The sequence below is a fragment of the Clarias gariepinus genome, chromosome 6 (genome assembly GCF_024256425.1).
Source record: "Clarias gariepinus isolate MV-2021 ecotype Netherlands chromosome 6, CGAR_prim_01v2, whole genome shotgun sequence".
In the NCBI taxonomy this organism is placed as follows: domain Eukaryota; kingdom Metazoa; phylum Chordata; class Actinopteri; order Siluriformes; family Clariidae; genus Clarias; species Clarias gariepinus.
Genome location: NC_071105.1, coordinates 4,049,547 through 4,067,949, shown reverse-complemented (window position 1 = coordinate 4,067,949; position 18,403 = coordinate 4,049,547). Strand labels below are relative to the sequence as shown.

Here is an 18,403-nt window from a genome sequence, read left to right as displayed (position 1 = left end):
GCTGGTTGGGTCAAGAGAGGGTTGGGGTAGAGCTTGCTAAGTTGAGAGTTTGTTGAGTCTGAGGATGGCAGGAGTGGAGCTCGTTGGCTTCAGAATGGCAAAAGGAGAGCTTTTGGTTTTTAGTTTGACAGAAGTGGACCTTTTAGGTCTCAGGATGGCAAATAGTTCTCAATATAGCAAATGTATATAGCTTATTAGTTGAGCTTATGTATAAGGGTATTGTTTTTTTTTTTTTTTTCTGATTCCAGAAATGGCGAGCAAACCTACAAAATATACATAAATATAATGGTACCAGAATAACTGGATGCGTTTTGACCCAGTTAGCACAATGTATGCATTGTTTCTGTATTCCAAAGTATCATTGTTGTAGTTTGCGCTTACGATGTGTAATGTTGTGTGAAAATGTGACATTAAAAAACTCAATAGCATCCTTTCATTAAATGGAATGACACCTAGCCCGGCGTTTACCGGTTCATTGGAAAGCGCAGTTTAAGGAGGATGTTGTAAATATTTCCCCTTATTTTTTGTTCTCTCATTTTCTTTTTGATTTATTGTTATGTGCAGAAAGGTCTCTGTGTTTGAGAGGAACATCCGAAGGTGCTGCAGATGAACTTAATGACACATGACATTTTCATTTCTTTCTGCTCCTGATGTAAATATGTGTTAGTGTTGGGCTTTACATACATTTAAATGTTTTAACTTCTTCAGCGGCAGAATGGGAAACGAATGCCTGCTTACAGTCAGCCTTGTTTGTTCTGAAGTCAGAGAGAGTTCTGTTTCTATTTCTCATTTACTGTGTGTTTGAACAGAAGTGAAATGCTTCCTGTTGATATAAAATACTTCTATACATTTGGTTTGTTGCTCTGAGATATGACACATGAAGGTGAGGAGAAAGAAAAAGTAGCAAAGGAAAAGAAAGTTAAAGGAATAAAGTAAAAAAAAAATGCAAGGTGTAAGACGAGGAAATAACTAGATTGATGTAATAAAAACAGAGAAAAAAATTAATAATAATATTAATAATAATAATAATAATAATACAGAAAAGAATGTGCATATAATTAAAATAATACACCAAAAGGACAAAAGGAAAACATGTGCATAAAGTAATTGAATGGTAATTTTTTTAAATAAAAGTAAATAAGTTGAAAAAATATGCTGCAACAGGCCAGAGCTACACAAAAAACAGTTGGTTTGGACAAAAACAGCATTTCACGTCTCATTGGTGAGAGAAAACACCTCAGAGCTCTAGAGATGAACAGCAATCTTTTAGAAACTTTGTAAATGCTATTTTCTTCTAAAACGACGCTTTAAAGATCAGACTTGCCTTCACTTAAACTAGGATCATTCCGTCCTAATGTCCCAGGTCCTGATATCTTTCTAATGTTGAAGGTAATAATGTTTGTCACAGCACATGTCTGCCTTGTGGATGATAAAAGTTTCACACACATTGTTAAAGAGGACATCAGAGGAAGACGTTCATCTTTACATCACTACACTGATGGGAGTTTACGAGTGTCTGCTGATCCGTGTACGGCAGGATTTACTCTCTGAGCATGATTGTAAAGAATCTGTGACTCAACACTTTGGTGATGTAGGTTTGGGCTGCTTATCCTGCAGAATGAAAAAGCATAGCTTCTTGACACAATTCTCTTTTCTGCTATCAGTGGTCGCTTCATGTCTCGCACTGAGCTTCTGCTATGTCTGGGCTTTTTCTTTCTGCTTCTCTGCACCCCAAGGCCCTTACAGCTAAATTGGTTTACATTCAAGTGATAAATGCTTTGCAAATGTGCTTAAACATGTAGAGTCAATGAAAAAATGCAGATGGTGCATGAGAGGATTAGCACCCAAAGTCTTAAGGATAGACACTCGAGTCTGTCTCATCCACTCTTTAGGAAGTGTTTGGGGAGATTTAGCCTCCCAGTGACTGCCAGGCGGCACAACTTAAAATTTGTTCTCAAGTTAAAGTATAACACTTTAAACTCTTACAGTTAGTTACTGAGTTAGGGCTCAGTGGAAGATTTATTACCTGACACGCGGAAGTCTCAGGGTTGCATCCAAGGCGATGCTCGATACAGAGACACTGGGGTGTCATGTCATTATTAGTGCTGGTCCCACACCTAGATAAAAATAGGAGGGTTGCATCAGGAAGGTGATCCGCTGCAAAATCGAAATGATCGACAACACAGTGTTGATGGAAAGTTTTCAGACCCTTTTAAGTTTCGTCATAAGTATTCAGACAGCATGTGTGTATGTGCAGAACTGGCATGTGGGCCGAGGCTGGTGTGCAGAGTTGCGAAGTGGCGGTAGCTTGTGAAGTCCTCTTGCAGCTGTCCTTAATACAGCAATCAAGAGATGGCATTCCAATCACACCTTTGATCGAAACCCTTGAGTTAAACTCCCCGCCTCATTTTTATAATCTCAGAGGATGCCTGAGATCTATTAAAGATGATTACTCACCAGCTATACCCTTTTCCAGCTCCTCTGTACACCTACAGGCATAGAGGTTGCCTACTTACTGCAGTAAGTCTACAGAGTAAGCGAGGAGCAACAACAAATTGAGGCGCACACCGATCATCAATTATTAGTTGATATTTATTGATAAGTATGTGATGATTCCCCCTTAGACAACATTATCTTAACTAATTATGTTAGTTATGTAACCAGACCTTCAATCTAGTCCATAAAATCATCTAGCTAATAATTGATATTTGGACGTGGATTACTTAATGCTACTTAGATAATGTTATTTTAATGGTAATTAGTTAATTATCTACCTAGTTAGTACTTAATTCAAGAAAATTTAGCTAATGAATGAGTGCCATTTGGTACTTAGGTAATATATTTTTATATAGTATTTGCTAATGTTAATAAGTCTTCAATAAACCAAGTTGTTTAATTTAACTGGCTAGCTTACTATAGGTACAGAGTACTTATCCTTAGCTAACATTATTTTAATGATTAATGTTAGTTAGATATCTAACTAACCTTTGAACTTTGTACTTAATCTATATATGTAATAATGAAGTAAGCTATTAATTAATGTATACATGTCATTTTTATGGTATTTAGTAACCAAGCTAGTTTGTTAATTTTAGCAAATTCAGCTATTTAAGTACAGTAATAATTAATTGGTCCGGTAGTACTTAAATGACGTTATTCAAATTGTTAGTGTTAGTAATTATGCTTTAAATCAATTAGCTAGGAATTATACTATTTAAAGTAATTAAATTCATTTGTGTTTAAGGACAGGCTAAAAGAAAGGAACGCTGAGGTTTCTAGCCTGCGGGAAGTGCTGAGAGGGAGGGAGATGTCACAGGTCGGGTGAAAAGCCTTTAAGAGAATTAAAAGAGTTAAGAGGGGAGGTGTTACTGAAGCAGCACAAAGCATTTTTCTGTGTGTTTAAAACTGTTGGAGTCAGTGTTTAATGCTGCTTTTATTTCAAAGTGCCTCAGCGTAATTCTAAACCTGATTCACAGTGATATTTAAAAATAAGTCACCTCTCTCTCTCTCTGTCTCTCTCACACACACACACACACACACACACATCACACTTTTTCGAGATTTTAGGTGTGCTTTTTAAAGGCGAGCTGTCTCTGTGGAACTGGAGCTCATTGATGAGGTGACAGGCGCTATTAGAATATGATCCTAATCCTGTTCCAGCGTTTTTCAGCTGCCTGTCAGCCAGCAAAATCCTGTTAAAAACGCACAGCCCTGATACACATCAAAGCGCTCTGGGGAGACCTTGGCAGCTTAACACACAGACACACATTACACATTAAGAAATTACTGCACTTTTCTGAGATTTGAATTCTTGGCTCTGATTGGTCAGCTACGAATCACAGGTCTATATCAATGTGTTAATTCTAACATATAGCTTAGACATGAACTTATATAGTGGACATGTCTAACAATAATAATGCTAAAAATAAACACATTTGAATTATTAGTATTTATAAAAGAAAAGCAATAATTGTCTTACTGACACACGCCAGTTGTTTAGTTTACAGTAAATTAGGCTGTGGGCAGGGGTTGCCCAATGGTTTAAGGCATTGAAGGTCCCATGTTTAAACCCCACTATTTCCACCAAGTAGCCACTGGTGGGTGCTTGAACAAGGCCCTCAACTAATAAGTCAAAAAAGAAAGTTGCTTTGGATAAGGGTGTCAAATGCTGCAAATGTGTTGTTGTGTAAAGGATTTCTGGAAGGAAATTTTATGTTTATGTAACCTTTTGGAAGGAGTCTCCAGTGTCGGTACTGTCTGACTCTGCATGGCATAAAGAGCGGGTGTCAAATCGTCTTCAGAAAGGGCCGTTGTATGTGTGTGGGTATGTTTGTGTCTGTGTGCAGTTTTTTTTTCCAACCATGTAGAGGGCACACCTGTTTGTTGCACAAACCATTACTTAAAAAATCACCTTGTTCAGTCTGGCTCAAGCTACTGGAAAGAAAAAGAGCAAGATGTCCAAACCCAAGAATGACGATGCCTCTGTGCAAGGAAATGGTGTGTTAAGGTTGGACTGAAAAACCTCAATTGTCCTGCACAGAGGAACTCAATCCCACTGACCCATCACATTTGGGATGACCTGAAGCTGGAGCCTCCTTGAAATCTCGACATTAGTACATGAGCTCACTAATATTGTAGCTGAACGAACATAGGGGATAGGCTCCAGGCCTCCCATGACCCTGTACAGGATAAGCGATATAGAGAATGAATGAGAGAGAGGTACCAGTAACTCTGCTTCCTCACACCACTCTATCATTGATTATTTTTATAAAGCAGCAGAACACAAGGCGGTGTGTTGGATTGATCTGATGTGTGGTTCATCACTCACCAACAAATTTCATGTGTATTTCACATGTATAATGTTTATTCTCTTGCATTTCACAGATAAGTTATTCACATTTACATTAACATACCAGAAAAAGGTCCCAGACAGTAATATCTATGCAACATAACAGCAGAATTTTTTATGATTTTTTTTATATTTAATATATAATTAATAAGTTAGTTTTTAAGCTTCAGTCCTATACTCTGTTATATTTACATGGGTCAGTCACGTTTGCATCTTTGCCAAAGCCTCGCTGCTCTGGAATTGATGTGAAAGGATTCCTAAAGGGTAAAACACACACACACAGATCAAATTTATGTATAATAAAATAGGGTCATAGTCATTAAAGGATCTGGGAGCTCCAGGAGTCTAAGGCTACATTCACATTATCCAACTGAAGAGACTCAAGTTTGTTTTTTTTACCCTAATGTGACACTAATCTGATTTTTGTTGTTGTATTTTGATAAGGGCTGCCTGAAGGCACAAATCTGATGTTTTTTTTTTTTATTAGTTGCTTTCGTATGTGGTCCTAGATTGGATATATATATATATATATATATATATATATATATATATATCTATATCCCATATGCATTCTTGCGACTTGAATAAGAATGTGCTCGGTAATGTAGCACCGGCAGCACATGAATTTCATTACAGACCAATTAGGTGCTAGAACAGCTAAAGAGGGGCATCTGGCTTTCCTCCTTCTTCTGGACATTCTGCAGTGCAACATCCTAAACATATTTTTGCTTAAATCACATCTATCGTTTAATATGAACGAGCGGTAGCACAAATAAAATGATGGAATCGATGTTTGCATGTGTGCTATTGTCAGATAAAAGTAATTATGAATCTGATCTGACTAAAATTGGAATAAACAAATGTGGCTAATGGAGGCCAGGTTTTTTTTTTATTCGACTGTGAATTAAACATCTCAAAGCTTTAGTGAAAAACAAGAACTTTGAGAACCACTGTATTAGAGACTGAGACTGTTAACGAAGCCATTCAGGTGGATTTAATGTTAAATTTTCATAAGTATCTATTATAAAACAACACCAGGGAATGTCAGGTTAGAGGAAAATAACTGCCCGCATGGTAATCGTAAAGCTGAAATAAGTGAAATGATGGAGCTGAAGTCATTCGACAAGGAACAACTGTGACTCGATCAGAGTATGACATCACAGTATGCATCACCTCACAATCACTAATGGAGCAAAGGTACAGACTCAACATACAAGCACCACCAGTGGTGGATCAGTGTGTTAAGGCTCTGAGTTACGGATTGGAAGGTCAGCGGTTCGAGCCCCAGCTCCACCAGGTTGTCGCTGTGGGCCCTTGAGCAAGGCCCTTAACCCTATCTGCTCCAGGAGTGCTGTAAAATTGCTGACCCAGTGCTCTGACCCCTGCCTATCAACAAGAAGCTGAAATATGTGAAGAATTAAGCATTTTACTGCATATCGTACTGTGTATGTGACAAATAAAATTTAAATTTGCCAGATTAGAAAAGACTGGAAGAGATTAAAGCACACCTAGAAGACGGTCCAGAGGTATCACTTTTAGCACAGCATGAAGCTGATTTAAAGGAACAGAGGAAGAGTAATAATGCAAGGCTCGAGGAAATTGACGAGCTAGTGCAAACTAACCTCTGGAAAAGATATGGACGAGCCGAGATGTGAGCTACTATCTCCGCTGCAGAGACAGCTTGTGAACGCGCGATCACCATGCCTGTCGATACCGTCGGCAAGAGTATGCGACTGAAACTCTTCATGGGACTGGTGAAAGAGGCAACAAAGGCTCTGGTAAACTGGGAAAGATAAACCCCAACAACTGTAAGAGCAGAGTTAGAGAGTCGCGTATGCAAGCTGAAAGAGTTTAGCAATGAGCGTGAAGCAAGAAAAATTTAATTTGCATGTACTCAAAGGATTATAGAGAATGCACAAGCATCAGAATATGCATTCTGCATATGACCCTGCAACTTGATGTCGAAATGGAAATCAACAGGAGGCATTTGCATTCTCTTTCTCTTAAATATATTCATTGTTGATGTCAATATTTTTAAATATTTTGTTTATCTGCATTTTTTAATTTATTTAATTTGGCCACATTTTTATCTTGATCTGTGTGTTTGATTTGTCTTTAGTGCTAGTTAAACAGTGATGCACTAGTTATATATGTCTTAAGCAGAATTAAGTGGAATAATGAGAACTGTGTTGTATTTTCACAGCTGACTGGATGCATGGAATTGGCTTTTGAGGTCTCGCTTTTCAGTCCGGATCGTCAGAATTGCATATCTGCATGTAATATTTACATTTTTCTGCACTGAAGACCAACCCAATGAACACATGTTTAAATAAACACAGCATAATTTTTTATAAGCATAGAGATGAAGTTCAATCCATGTCCCCACTATATATGTCTCAGCTGTTCCAGGGTCCATTCTGAGGTCAGTTAGGCAACATGTCCAGACCTAACGAGGCTGCGTGCTGCTTGGCTCTGAAGCGCAGGTTCTCTATGCTGCTTGTCTTGCTGTTTAAGCTGCTCCACACCTGCTGAGACAGAGACTGGTAATAAGACTGACAGTGCAGCGGCCCGAGTGGAGACGCCATGTTCATGTTCATGCTCATATTCATGTTCATGCCCAAGTAAGCTAAAGAAGATGAGGTGGAGGAGGAGGAAGAGGAGGAAGGGGTGGCCATGTCAAAAGGCGTGTAGTGCATTAGGTTGTTTGTGGTAGCCATGTGCTGGCGAAACTGCTCCTGGAGACGGTAGAGGCTAAGAGGAGACGAAGCATAGGAGTTGGTCTGGACTAAACCGCTGCTAAGAATGCTGGAGGATGAGAGAGACGGCGAGGCAAGAGGAGAATCTGGAAGGAATACAAAGAAGAAGGGACAGTGTTAGCAGTGTCACTCAGATGTCATGCACTCTGTATAATGTAAGGAATGTAAGACTTGTGTCCTGCTGTTATAGGAAAATAATCAGTGATGCAGTGATTATTGAGGCAGACAAAAAATCTTTAAATATACGAATGAAGGTATATCTTATCTTATCGTATCGTATTTTGATTTCTCTTATAATAAAACAATCCACTAGTTATTAAATTGTGTTCAAAATGTAATACATTTAGCTGTGTTTATGGTTGATCTTTTGTTAAAGTTTGTTCCTGCTTTGACTTTCGCTTCAGGGGTGTTCAAGTCAAACCGGGACTTGTGATGAAATTTCTGGTAAATGAAGGTGTAAAAGTGATTGACATTTACAAAAGGCTTCACAGTACGGTGATGTGACTCTTAGGGGCAGTAAAACATTTTAATGGTGCAAACATTTTTAAAAAAGGCTGTATGTCTGTGAACTGTACACGTAAGCATTCACCAACACCACTTGCGCACTCCAGGAACTCGGCTGGGAGTTATTGACACATCCCCATAAGGTCTTGACCTCACTTCACGTCATTGTTTGGGAAGTAAAGGAGTTCCTGGGAGCCAGTGATTTAGAGAGGAAGCGATCATGGTTTCAGTCAACTGAGGAAACTTTATTCCTTAATGGTATCCCAGCAGTATTGAAGCATTGGGATAAGTGCATTAGTATATCAGGGGATTATATAAACAGATAAAGGGAGTCTTTTACTCTCATACAGTAACTGTGTTCTGTTATTCTGCACAATCAGGTCCTGCTTTGATTTGAATGTTGCTTGTATAAATAGCCTCTACTGACATAAATAAAACAAACAAAAACCCCAGTGTGTTCTGAAGACCGTCCCATGGTGGAAAGCTTTAAATGAATCTTACTGTTACGTGTTATATGCTGGTACTGGAGACTCCTTCTGTAAATGATTAATAAACATATCCCTAAAAAAATAAATTCCCTAACCGTGAGTTAGATTTTATCCATGCTTACCACTTCTCTCTCGACTACAATGAATGCCTGATTTAAGGGTCTTATATTTAAATAGTTCTTTAAGAAAATGGTCTCACATAGGTCTCAGAGCTTCCTCAGAGTAGGCGTTAATGCCCAAACATTACAACCTATCAGGAAATACATTGTTAATTTCCCAAACACACTTTAATTCACTCCATCTTCAAATGTGTGGTTTCATGTCATCCATAGAACAGCAGAGTTGAGCAACAAGCTGGGTGAGGGGCATTTCTTATATGAGGTCACATGAGGGGGAAACCTAATTAGCTTGTTAAAGTGCTGACCAACACAAAAATGGCTAGATAACATAAAGCAGGGATTTTTCTGGAGACACTGGAGAGCCATTTGAATTCCTAAAAATGGCTAAAAGTTTTGAAAACATTTTTTATAATATAATATAAATATAATATAAAAAGGCTGTCCCCTTTAATGCCTTGCACGTCCTGGACCTATTTTAATTCAGGAATAAACTGTATTCCCATTCTAATCCCACTGATTAAGGATTTTTTTTTTAAATCCCTCAATGAGTTACCTGATTTTGGACTGCCTGTTGTGCATGGTGGTGTTGCACCACCTGTCGACTCTGGACCCGCACCTCTCTCCTCCTCTCTGAACAACGGCGGCTCATCCTCTCTGTCAGTCAAGTCCTCTGTTCCAGACTCTACCCCTGATTGCTCAGGTGATGTAACGTTCACTTCCTCCTCGTTCACCTCAACTGGAGGTGGAAGTGTGGCTTGATTCTTTTCTGAATGTGAAGGTGGAGTTTTTGTGGATGTTGCCTCTTCCTTTTTCTCTGTTTCCTGGTGTCCTTCTGACTCCGCGTCCTTTTGCTTCTGAAGCTGTTCTTTCTGCAGACTGCGCTGCTTTTTACGGAACTTCGCTCGTCTGTTCTTAAACCAAACCTAGCCAAGGAGAAATTATATAATATTGTAAATTATTGTGGAAACTTTACCAGTTTCTAATGTAATCATCGGAAAGGGCATCCTGAACCGAGGACAAAGCAGTTATCCGATATACAGTACACAATAAATACTATGCTTATCTTTTACAAATGATTTTAAAAACAAGTGCAATACAACTACGTCTGATTTGAATACAAATAATGAATTAGCTTCAACTTCTCGGACAGAAGGTCATAGCCTCTTTTAGCATATTCATATGCATATAATGTACATGTAATTTACACTCCCTAATTTATGCAAATGTAGCAATCCAGTCAAACAAAAAAAACATTTAGAGCTCAAGATCTACAGAAGATTCAAGAAAAGAATGCACAGATATAAAGGAAAACGCATGCACACTAGATAGATGGATGGAGTAACACATTATGTGCACCACTTTTGCCAGATTTTAAAATTGACTTCCAAGTTTGAAACCGATCCAAGTTTGAAATGTTATCTTTTCGATATTTTTCCGATCAATGGTGCTGTGTACATTCAGGTAGGTAGACTGTGTTTTTTTTTTTTTTTTTTTTTAGCAGAAATAACTGTCAACCAGGATGGCCACTGAGTGAATAAAAAGTTTTATTTGGACTTTCTTTAGATATTGACTTTGCTTCTAATGTCAAAGTGTAATGGTGTTTTATATATGTAACAAAAAAACTCCCACTGAAATCACAGTTTAAAAAAGTAAAATAATAATTTATTAGTTTGTCTAGATGATACCTAGGAATTTCACAGAACTGTAAAACAACTGTAAAAACTTAAAACAGTGGTCTTCTATCATCTTACACTGATCATGAAATAACCTTCAAAACAATTTCTTCAGCTTGAGCATTTTGTTCATAACTCTGATTTAAAGAAATTATGTGATTTCTATTACTAATGCATTATAATTTTTATCCTATGTGCTTTTTAATTTAGCTTTTTAATCTATGCTTTCTCATACAAGTCTACCCAGAGAAAAAGATTGTAATCTTAAGGAATATATAAAGGGTAAATAATAATAATAATAATAATAATAATAATAATAATAATAATAATGAGTCAACTTTTTACAAATAATTACCCCTCTGATAAAATAATAACTGTTCCTATCCACTAATGTCACAGGACGGTTTGTGGCACCTACTGATTTCCACTGTTTGATTGTTTGATGGTGCTTTGAGCAAGTTCAGAATCCAGTACACACACCTGTACCCGAGCCTCAGGTAGGTTGGTGCACATCGCCAGTCGTTCCCTCATCACTACATCGGGGTAGTGTGTTTTCTGGAAGGTTTTCTCAAGCGCCTCAAGCTGCTGAGCAGTAAAGGCTGTGCGACTCCGCCGCTGCTTCCTGTGCTGAGAGCCATACCTCGCCTCCAGGATGATGTCTGGAACACACACACACACACACACACACACACACACACACACACACACACACACAACCTTCCCTTTATATTGATCACAGGGTCAACCATTCTCAGTCATTTGTCTTGACAGGTTCAAGTAGGCTTTATTGTCACTTCAATCATATACAGTTAGTACACGGTGAAACGAATCAACGTTCCTCCAGGACCAAGGTGCTACATGCAACAGAAGAGCTAAAACTAGCTAACTAAGAGGCATAGTTAGCTGGCTAGCAGAGACAAGACAGATTGCCCTGACAACATAAATTTTAACAACATAAATGAGCATTTTTTTTACATACAACATAGACTATATTTAAGCAATATTACACTAAAGGCCATGCTGTTGTGATGAATGAGCGCGCAGCCCAAGTAAGGAAGTAAGGAAGATATCATAGCTGTACTAATATTCAGTACAACAGCATGACCTTGAGTGTGTTGTTGCTTTTATACAACAGTTCCACAAACACCATTTATTATCAACAGATTAGGATTTGTTTCTTTATTTAACCAGTTATTTTGCTCCGCCTAAAGTGGAAGGCTAGTGCACCATAAGAGTGTACAGACCCTTGTTCCACACCAAGTAGTCCCCTCGAGCAGGGGTTAAAGGTGGATTTAGCCTTGTGTTAAATGCTGGGTACAATTACATTTAAGCATACGCTCTTATCCAGAACAACTTAATTATTATTAATTTTTTTTAAACTTATTTCACATCCGAGCAGTTGAGGGTTAAGGGCCTTGCTCAAGGCCCCAGCAGTGGCAGCTTGGTGGTTGTGGGATTTGAACCTGGGATCTTCCGAACCATTGGTCCAGATCCTTTGATCCAGAACAACTTAGAAGCAATTATTAAGTTGACCATGTGTTGTCTAAAATGATATAATGCTATCATATGTGTTTTTGTCAGTTTTGTCGTAATTAAGAATTGTAGAACACCTGTGAGATGGAGTGATACATATAGTTAAACATCCCAGTGCTGTTACGTCCATTATCACCACTTATGGAATGGCTCTTAACCAATCAACCAATCAACAGTTACTCAGTTGGTACTAACTGTTGTATACTGTATGCTACTCTGGTATGGAAAAAATAATTGCAACAATGAATAAACACATAACATGCAAACATTACATGGATTGTCCTCAGTACAAATCTCTGTGTAAGTTGTTACTGTAGATTATCTGTATAAATAAAATAAAGGATCTGTCTGTACATTGGTCAGAATTTGCGCTTTCACTAATATCTTTACGCTTCATACATTGGAGGTTTTGAAACCAGTTTGATAAATTTTTCTCGATAATTGATTTTAATCGATATTAATTAGAAAAGCTAAAATGTGCACTGACGCACAGACAGGGCACGTGCGGTATAATAAGTTCCAGGAGTGAGCGCGCGCGCTGCTTACCTGCCAATCTCTCGGCCAGCGTGAGCGCGTGCACCGAGGGGCGGTAGTCGGGCGCGTGCTGCGCGCTCTGATGGTGCAGGTTATACATGGCGCTCAGGGAGTTCATGGCGTGTAGAGAGTATCCACTGTTCACCCCGTAGTGCTGCATGACGGAGATCAGCCTGGAGAGAGAGAGAGAGAGAGAGAGATGCATATTAAATGCAGAAATGTAAAGCGTCATCCTGCAACATTTCAGTCGTTTTAGTGCACTAAGGGTACTAAACAGTACCTTCCCTAGGTCCTCTACCTAGAAACATGCATGTTGTAAACCTTTAATCCTCACCCTGGAGGGGAAAGATGTGTTTAAAGGTACAATGCATCAATGTTTCCCGATATTGAAGGTACAAAAACAAAGGTAAAATGACAGAAAACAAACAAAAGGACAGATACCGCGCAGTTAGTGTTTTTTCCCCCTATGTAATAAAGCCGCTTCAACAATATTCCAGTTTCTGTAAACATCATGCAAAAACAAACAAACAAACAAAAAAGCAATAAAAATAAAATAAAATAAATCTGCCTAATACAACCAAAATTGAAGATTAAATTTATACCATGTATGGGCTGTCAATTTAAAGTATATGATCTGCTTAAAACCCACAAAAACTTAAGTTTCTTATGCATTATACACATTTAAAACAATGTAAAAGTAAAATAAATAAAAAATAATAGTCAAGATAAATGTGCATAATATAAACCAGATCTAATCAAAGGGATTCAATCATACGGGCTGAAAATCGGTTTGCAAATATGTTAAAAATGAAAAGATGGAATAAAATCTCAGGTCATGAACGTAGCACGATAACTTTAGTGATAGAACTTATTAAAATAACTTAATTTTATTTTTTTTTTAAGCAGCGGCATTAGACTGCCTTACGATCAGTTGATTGCCAGTTAAAATGCTGTCAAAATTGTCTTATTTACATGCGGTGTGTCTTTATCCTGAGAAAGAGAGAGAGAGAGCACAGAGGAACCAGAAACATTATTTTCCTAATAAGCATAATTTCAGTCGGATTTGTGCTCTTGGGGGTAAAGAGAAAAATATCAAATAAATCCGGAGGAAAATGTTCGTTCAAAAACACATCCTTACAAACGGGTTTAATCTGCGGAAATGCAACACTTTAAGGAAAAGAAACGAATAGAAAAAAACATGAAATCAAACTCTTTCGTGCACACATTCATAAATTCTAAATAAAGCTCGCTTATAAAGGTAGGTTTTGGTAAATATTTAGGCTATACTTTAGAAAAATATATGGTGTAATTAATCTTCGATTCACGTAGTAAACATTAATGGACATTTCTATAAGCTTCTGTAGCTCTCTAACCTATTTGTTATCGTTAGACTTGATTATTTTCATACATGAAAATAGCTAAAATATAAAAATAAAAATATTTTGTGCCAAAATCCCCAAATAGATTTTTAAACGTTTTCTTCTTTATTATTTTTAAATCAGTTATTTTAAAGATGATTTGTTCTATGCGACAATCTAAAACTCTTTGTAAATATATGTAAATTCTTTCTGTTTATATGTTTATTATATTTTATTTAAAAATATAAGATTTTATTTTTGTTCATTTTTTAGACGACTGTTTTACCATTTTTAATGTCACAAATTATATAATTTACGTTTCAATGTAAATAATATTTACACTAAATTAAAAAGCAGAGCCGAGATTATGCAATTTTAAGCATCTGTCTGCGTAAAAGTAAATTTAGCATTAAAGGGCTAAACATATACTGTGTGACCACAGAAATATACTACTACTACTAATACTACTACTACTTAATAATAATAATAATAATAATAATAATAATAATACAATTTAAAAGGTAAATATACACAGATCTTTCTTTTCACTCAGGCGATTTTTATTTCTTGGAAAAAAGAGAAACAGTGGTTTAAAACATTTATGAACTTTCTAAAGATGCTTTAGAATATAAAGCGTTTTTAATGAAAGCTATTGTTTATTAAAAACAAGTGAGTAACACGGAGGAGGAGTGTGTTGTTTGTTTTAATTGTAACATTTCTGTATTATTAAGATCCAATCAAATAAATACAAGATCCAATCGAATTAATAAATTTTAAAGTTTACAGTTGAAACCAACATTGTTTTAATTGTTTTTAATGTTAAAATGAAGGACAACATTAGGCACTGGCAGTAAGTCCCAAATCAGCACCACAATACTGTATGTGGTCGTGAGACACTCGTTAGAAAGGCAGTGTGCAGTTTGGGACACAACTATCCGCCATATAAAAAGAAAAGAAAAAAAAAAAAACCCCATAACTCCACCCACATGATCTAAAACCGGTCCGATTAGCTGAGGTCCGAGGTCGCGCTTTCAGTCTGTGTCCTCAGGGGACCACAGGAGAGACGATATAACACGTCGTTTGTCACCCTGACAGGCGTGTACGACATCAGTTCCAGTGTAAAATTAACACTTCCCCCCCAGAAGGGATTATATGGAACTTCATATTTTATAATATTCAAACATACAACATTAAATCTACACAGAAACAGTAATGCACACATCCAGCCACTTACTGGATCAAAATGAAACGGACATATTGTATATTATAATAAACGTGATTATAATTTAATAATAGCTATAAAGTTTAGCTTTAAGAATATTAGCTTTTTCATTTATATTTTGCTTAAAAAGCACACACACACACACACACACACACAATCTAAAATCCAGGTTGTATTAGATATTTGATTTGTTCAGCAAAATTTGGTGTATGACATGGTGGCTTAATGTTTAACACTGTCACCTCGCACCTCCAGCGACAGGGTTTCAACTCCCACCTTGGGGTTTGTGTGCATGGAGTTTGTATGTTTTTCCTGTACTTGGTGGGTTTCCTCTGGGTACTCTGGTTTACTCCCACAGACCAAAGAAATGCAGATTAGAATAATTGGCATTCCCAAGTTGGCAATTAGTGTGTGAAAGCATTTGGGAAAGTTGATTGGAGGTCCTACCACGGTCATAAAAATGGGAATAAATACAATGGTAATCACTTTTGGTCTCCACAGTTAATAGTTGGTCTACAGAGGTTCCTGGATGGATGTATTATTATTATTATTATTATTATTATTATTATTTTTTATTATTATTATTATTATTATTATTATTATTATTATTAAAATGAAATTGTAAGCTTGTAATTTAGCCTTTACATAAAATTTAGTTTTAGATCATAATAACCAAAATAATTAAATAAGTGATAGATTAAACTCTGTGTTTACATTTAAAAATAATATTTTATAATGCAATACATGTGACACACATCTGCCTGAAATATCTTTGGTGCATTGTCATGGGGCACCATAATAACCTCCACAATAGCTGAATTAAACCTGAATTATGATTAGAGTTCAATGAAGTTGCATAAACATTGCTTTGTAATCTATACCATAGACTGTACTGAATATTAGGTATTTGTGAAATACTGCCATGCTGATCATAGGTCAATAACCAGTACACTATCTACACTTTCTCTTTACTTATATCAAACTTGTTTATCTCTAAAGATACTATGCATCGTTGCACTACTGCAATTTTTAATGCTGTCATTGTACTACTGTATACTTTATTCATATTTATTCTGTGCATAATATCATTGTATGTATGTATGTATGTATGTATGTATGTATTAACGAATATATCATATTTATAATACCTACTGTACCTCCTGTACATATGACACCCATATCCTTATGTTTTATATTATTTACAGGCCACTTATTAACTTTTGGGTGGATGCTATTTGCATTTCATTTGCTTGTTAAAGTATATTTACTTTGCACAATGACAAAAGTTAAATCTAATCTAATCTAATCTAATCTAATCTAATCTAATCTAAATACTACATACATATTAATGTAAGAAATTTACTAAAATGAAAAACAGTGCATGTGTGATATTTTAATAAAACTAGAATCCAGGTACATTTAAATTAATAAAGAAAACCTGGTAATCCAATACTGAATTAAACATCTTGACTTACTGTACTGTATATACTGTAATACTATATATAGCCAAATCCCAAGCTTTAAGATAATCTGACTGGTATTTAAAGTTTTTAAAATAAAATTAAATAAACATAATTAGAAATAAACAGAAGGTGTTTTTTGTAAAAAATGTAAGATATCTAGAACAAAGAATATAAATGTTATAAAACTTGGGTTATAGGTATTATTTATGATTCTGTAAAATACTTTTATTCATTTATTCATTCTGCACTATAATTCAATATGAACAAACTCAAAAAATGACACTGGACAATTTTAGTCACTGTGTACAAAATGTGTTTCTCATATCTAATCTGTTCTATTCAAGTATACAATTAGATGATTATATATATATATATATATATATATATATATATATATATATATATATATATATATATTATAAAACTGAAACTGTTTCCAAGAAATTTGAAAAAACAATGCAACAATGCAAAATTCAAGCACTACATTTATCCACTTTATAAATACAAATAATATAAACTCATTTAGAATAACACGTCTTTTTTACTGTGTAAAATTTCTACAAAAAAATCTTTTTCCTATACATTGAGTTTTGAAGAACAAATAACTCTCTCTCTCTCTCTCATAATTTATATACAATTAAAAAATATTATATATAATTATATATTAATGCAATAATAATGTAATAATAATCTTTTAAGATCCAGCCACAAGTAAATACAATCCTGTAATAGTTTTACACCATTAATCTAATCATATGTTAAACACACATTAAACAAACTGTAATGCTGTAGGAGTGAAGTGAAGTGAAGTGAAGTGTGTCCTCACCTGCAGGCTGGTTCCCTCGCAGCGCCGCGTCTCTCCTCAGACTGCTGGTCAGTTTGCTTTAGGGGTTTACAGATCCCAGTTTTAAACCTGTACATCACACACCATGAAGATGATGATGATGATGATGATGATGATGACGAAGATGATGATGATAGTGTAAAGAAGAGCTGAGCTACAACTAACTATGCAGCAGTGTGGTGTGTGAGTGTGTGAGTGTGTAGAGGTGTGTACATGTGGGTGCATATTTTACCCCCACTTAGAGCTTTTAAAGCACAGCACAGCACCGTCCACATAACCAATCACATCGGGGCTCTGGGATAGAGAGAGAGAGAGAGAGAGAGAGAGAGAGGGAGAGGGAGAGAGGCAGGGTCATGCCCAGTGTGAAAGAAAGCAATTGTACAAACAATCTAAAGCAGAAGGAATGAAGGAAGGAAGGAGAAAGAAGAATAGAAAAATGCTGAATAAAATATTAAAAAGATACAAGGAAAAAGACTTTTACATAAGGGACAACTAAGAAGTCCCTACAGAGAGAGAGGAAAGAGAGAGAAATTTACAGTTAGGAAAAGTGAGTGAAGAAACAAAGCAAGTGAGATACACAGGAAGTAAGGAAGACAAAAAGGCAGAAAGAAAGAGTTATAGAAGTTATATAGAGAGAAACTGAGAAAGAAAAAGAGAAGAAGGTGAGACAGAGATTTGAGAGAAAGAGAAAGACACCCAAAGAGAGGTGCATAAAGTAGGAATCAGGAAGAAAGAAAGGGACAGAGATAAAATAGAAAAAAAATAAAGAAGACAATGAGAGAGAGAAAGAGTGCACAGCGTCATGCCCATGAAAGAAAATAAACAAGGAAAAACGATAAAAGCCAATTAATAAAAATATTTATTTCTCTAATCAGAAAAATCTAAAATAAAATACACAAATGAGAAACCCCTACAGAAACAGATAGACAGATGGACAGTGAGAGATTGACAGGGAGAGAGAGGAAAAAGAGACAGAGACAGAAGAAAAAGTGAGAGACGAGGAGACAGAGAAAGACAGAGAGAGAGAGAGAAAGAGAGATTGACAGAAAATAATGATGAT

General features: G+C 36.2%; 1 protein-coding gene across 1 annotated transcript; it reads right to left on the bottom strand.

Moving 5' to 3' along the window:
- Positions 1-6,799: 6,799 nt before the first annotated feature.
- Positions 6,800-17,377, bottom strand: LOC128526867 (diencephalon/mesencephalon homeobox protein 1-B-like). Its single transcript, XM_053499058.1, has 5 exons — positions 17,326-17,377; positions 12,469-12,629; positions 10,870-11,048; positions 9,270-9,639; positions 6,800-7,691 (listed from the first exon to the last, which is right to left on the bottom strand). Exons 2-5 carry the CDS (start codon positions 12,614-12,616, stop codon positions 7,273-7,275), a joined length of 1,116 nt encoding a protein of 371 aa, XP_053355033.1. The 5' UTR covers positions 12,617-12,629; positions 17,326-17,377; the 3' UTR covers positions 6,800-7,272.
- Positions 17,378-18,403: the final 1,026 nt, after the last annotated feature.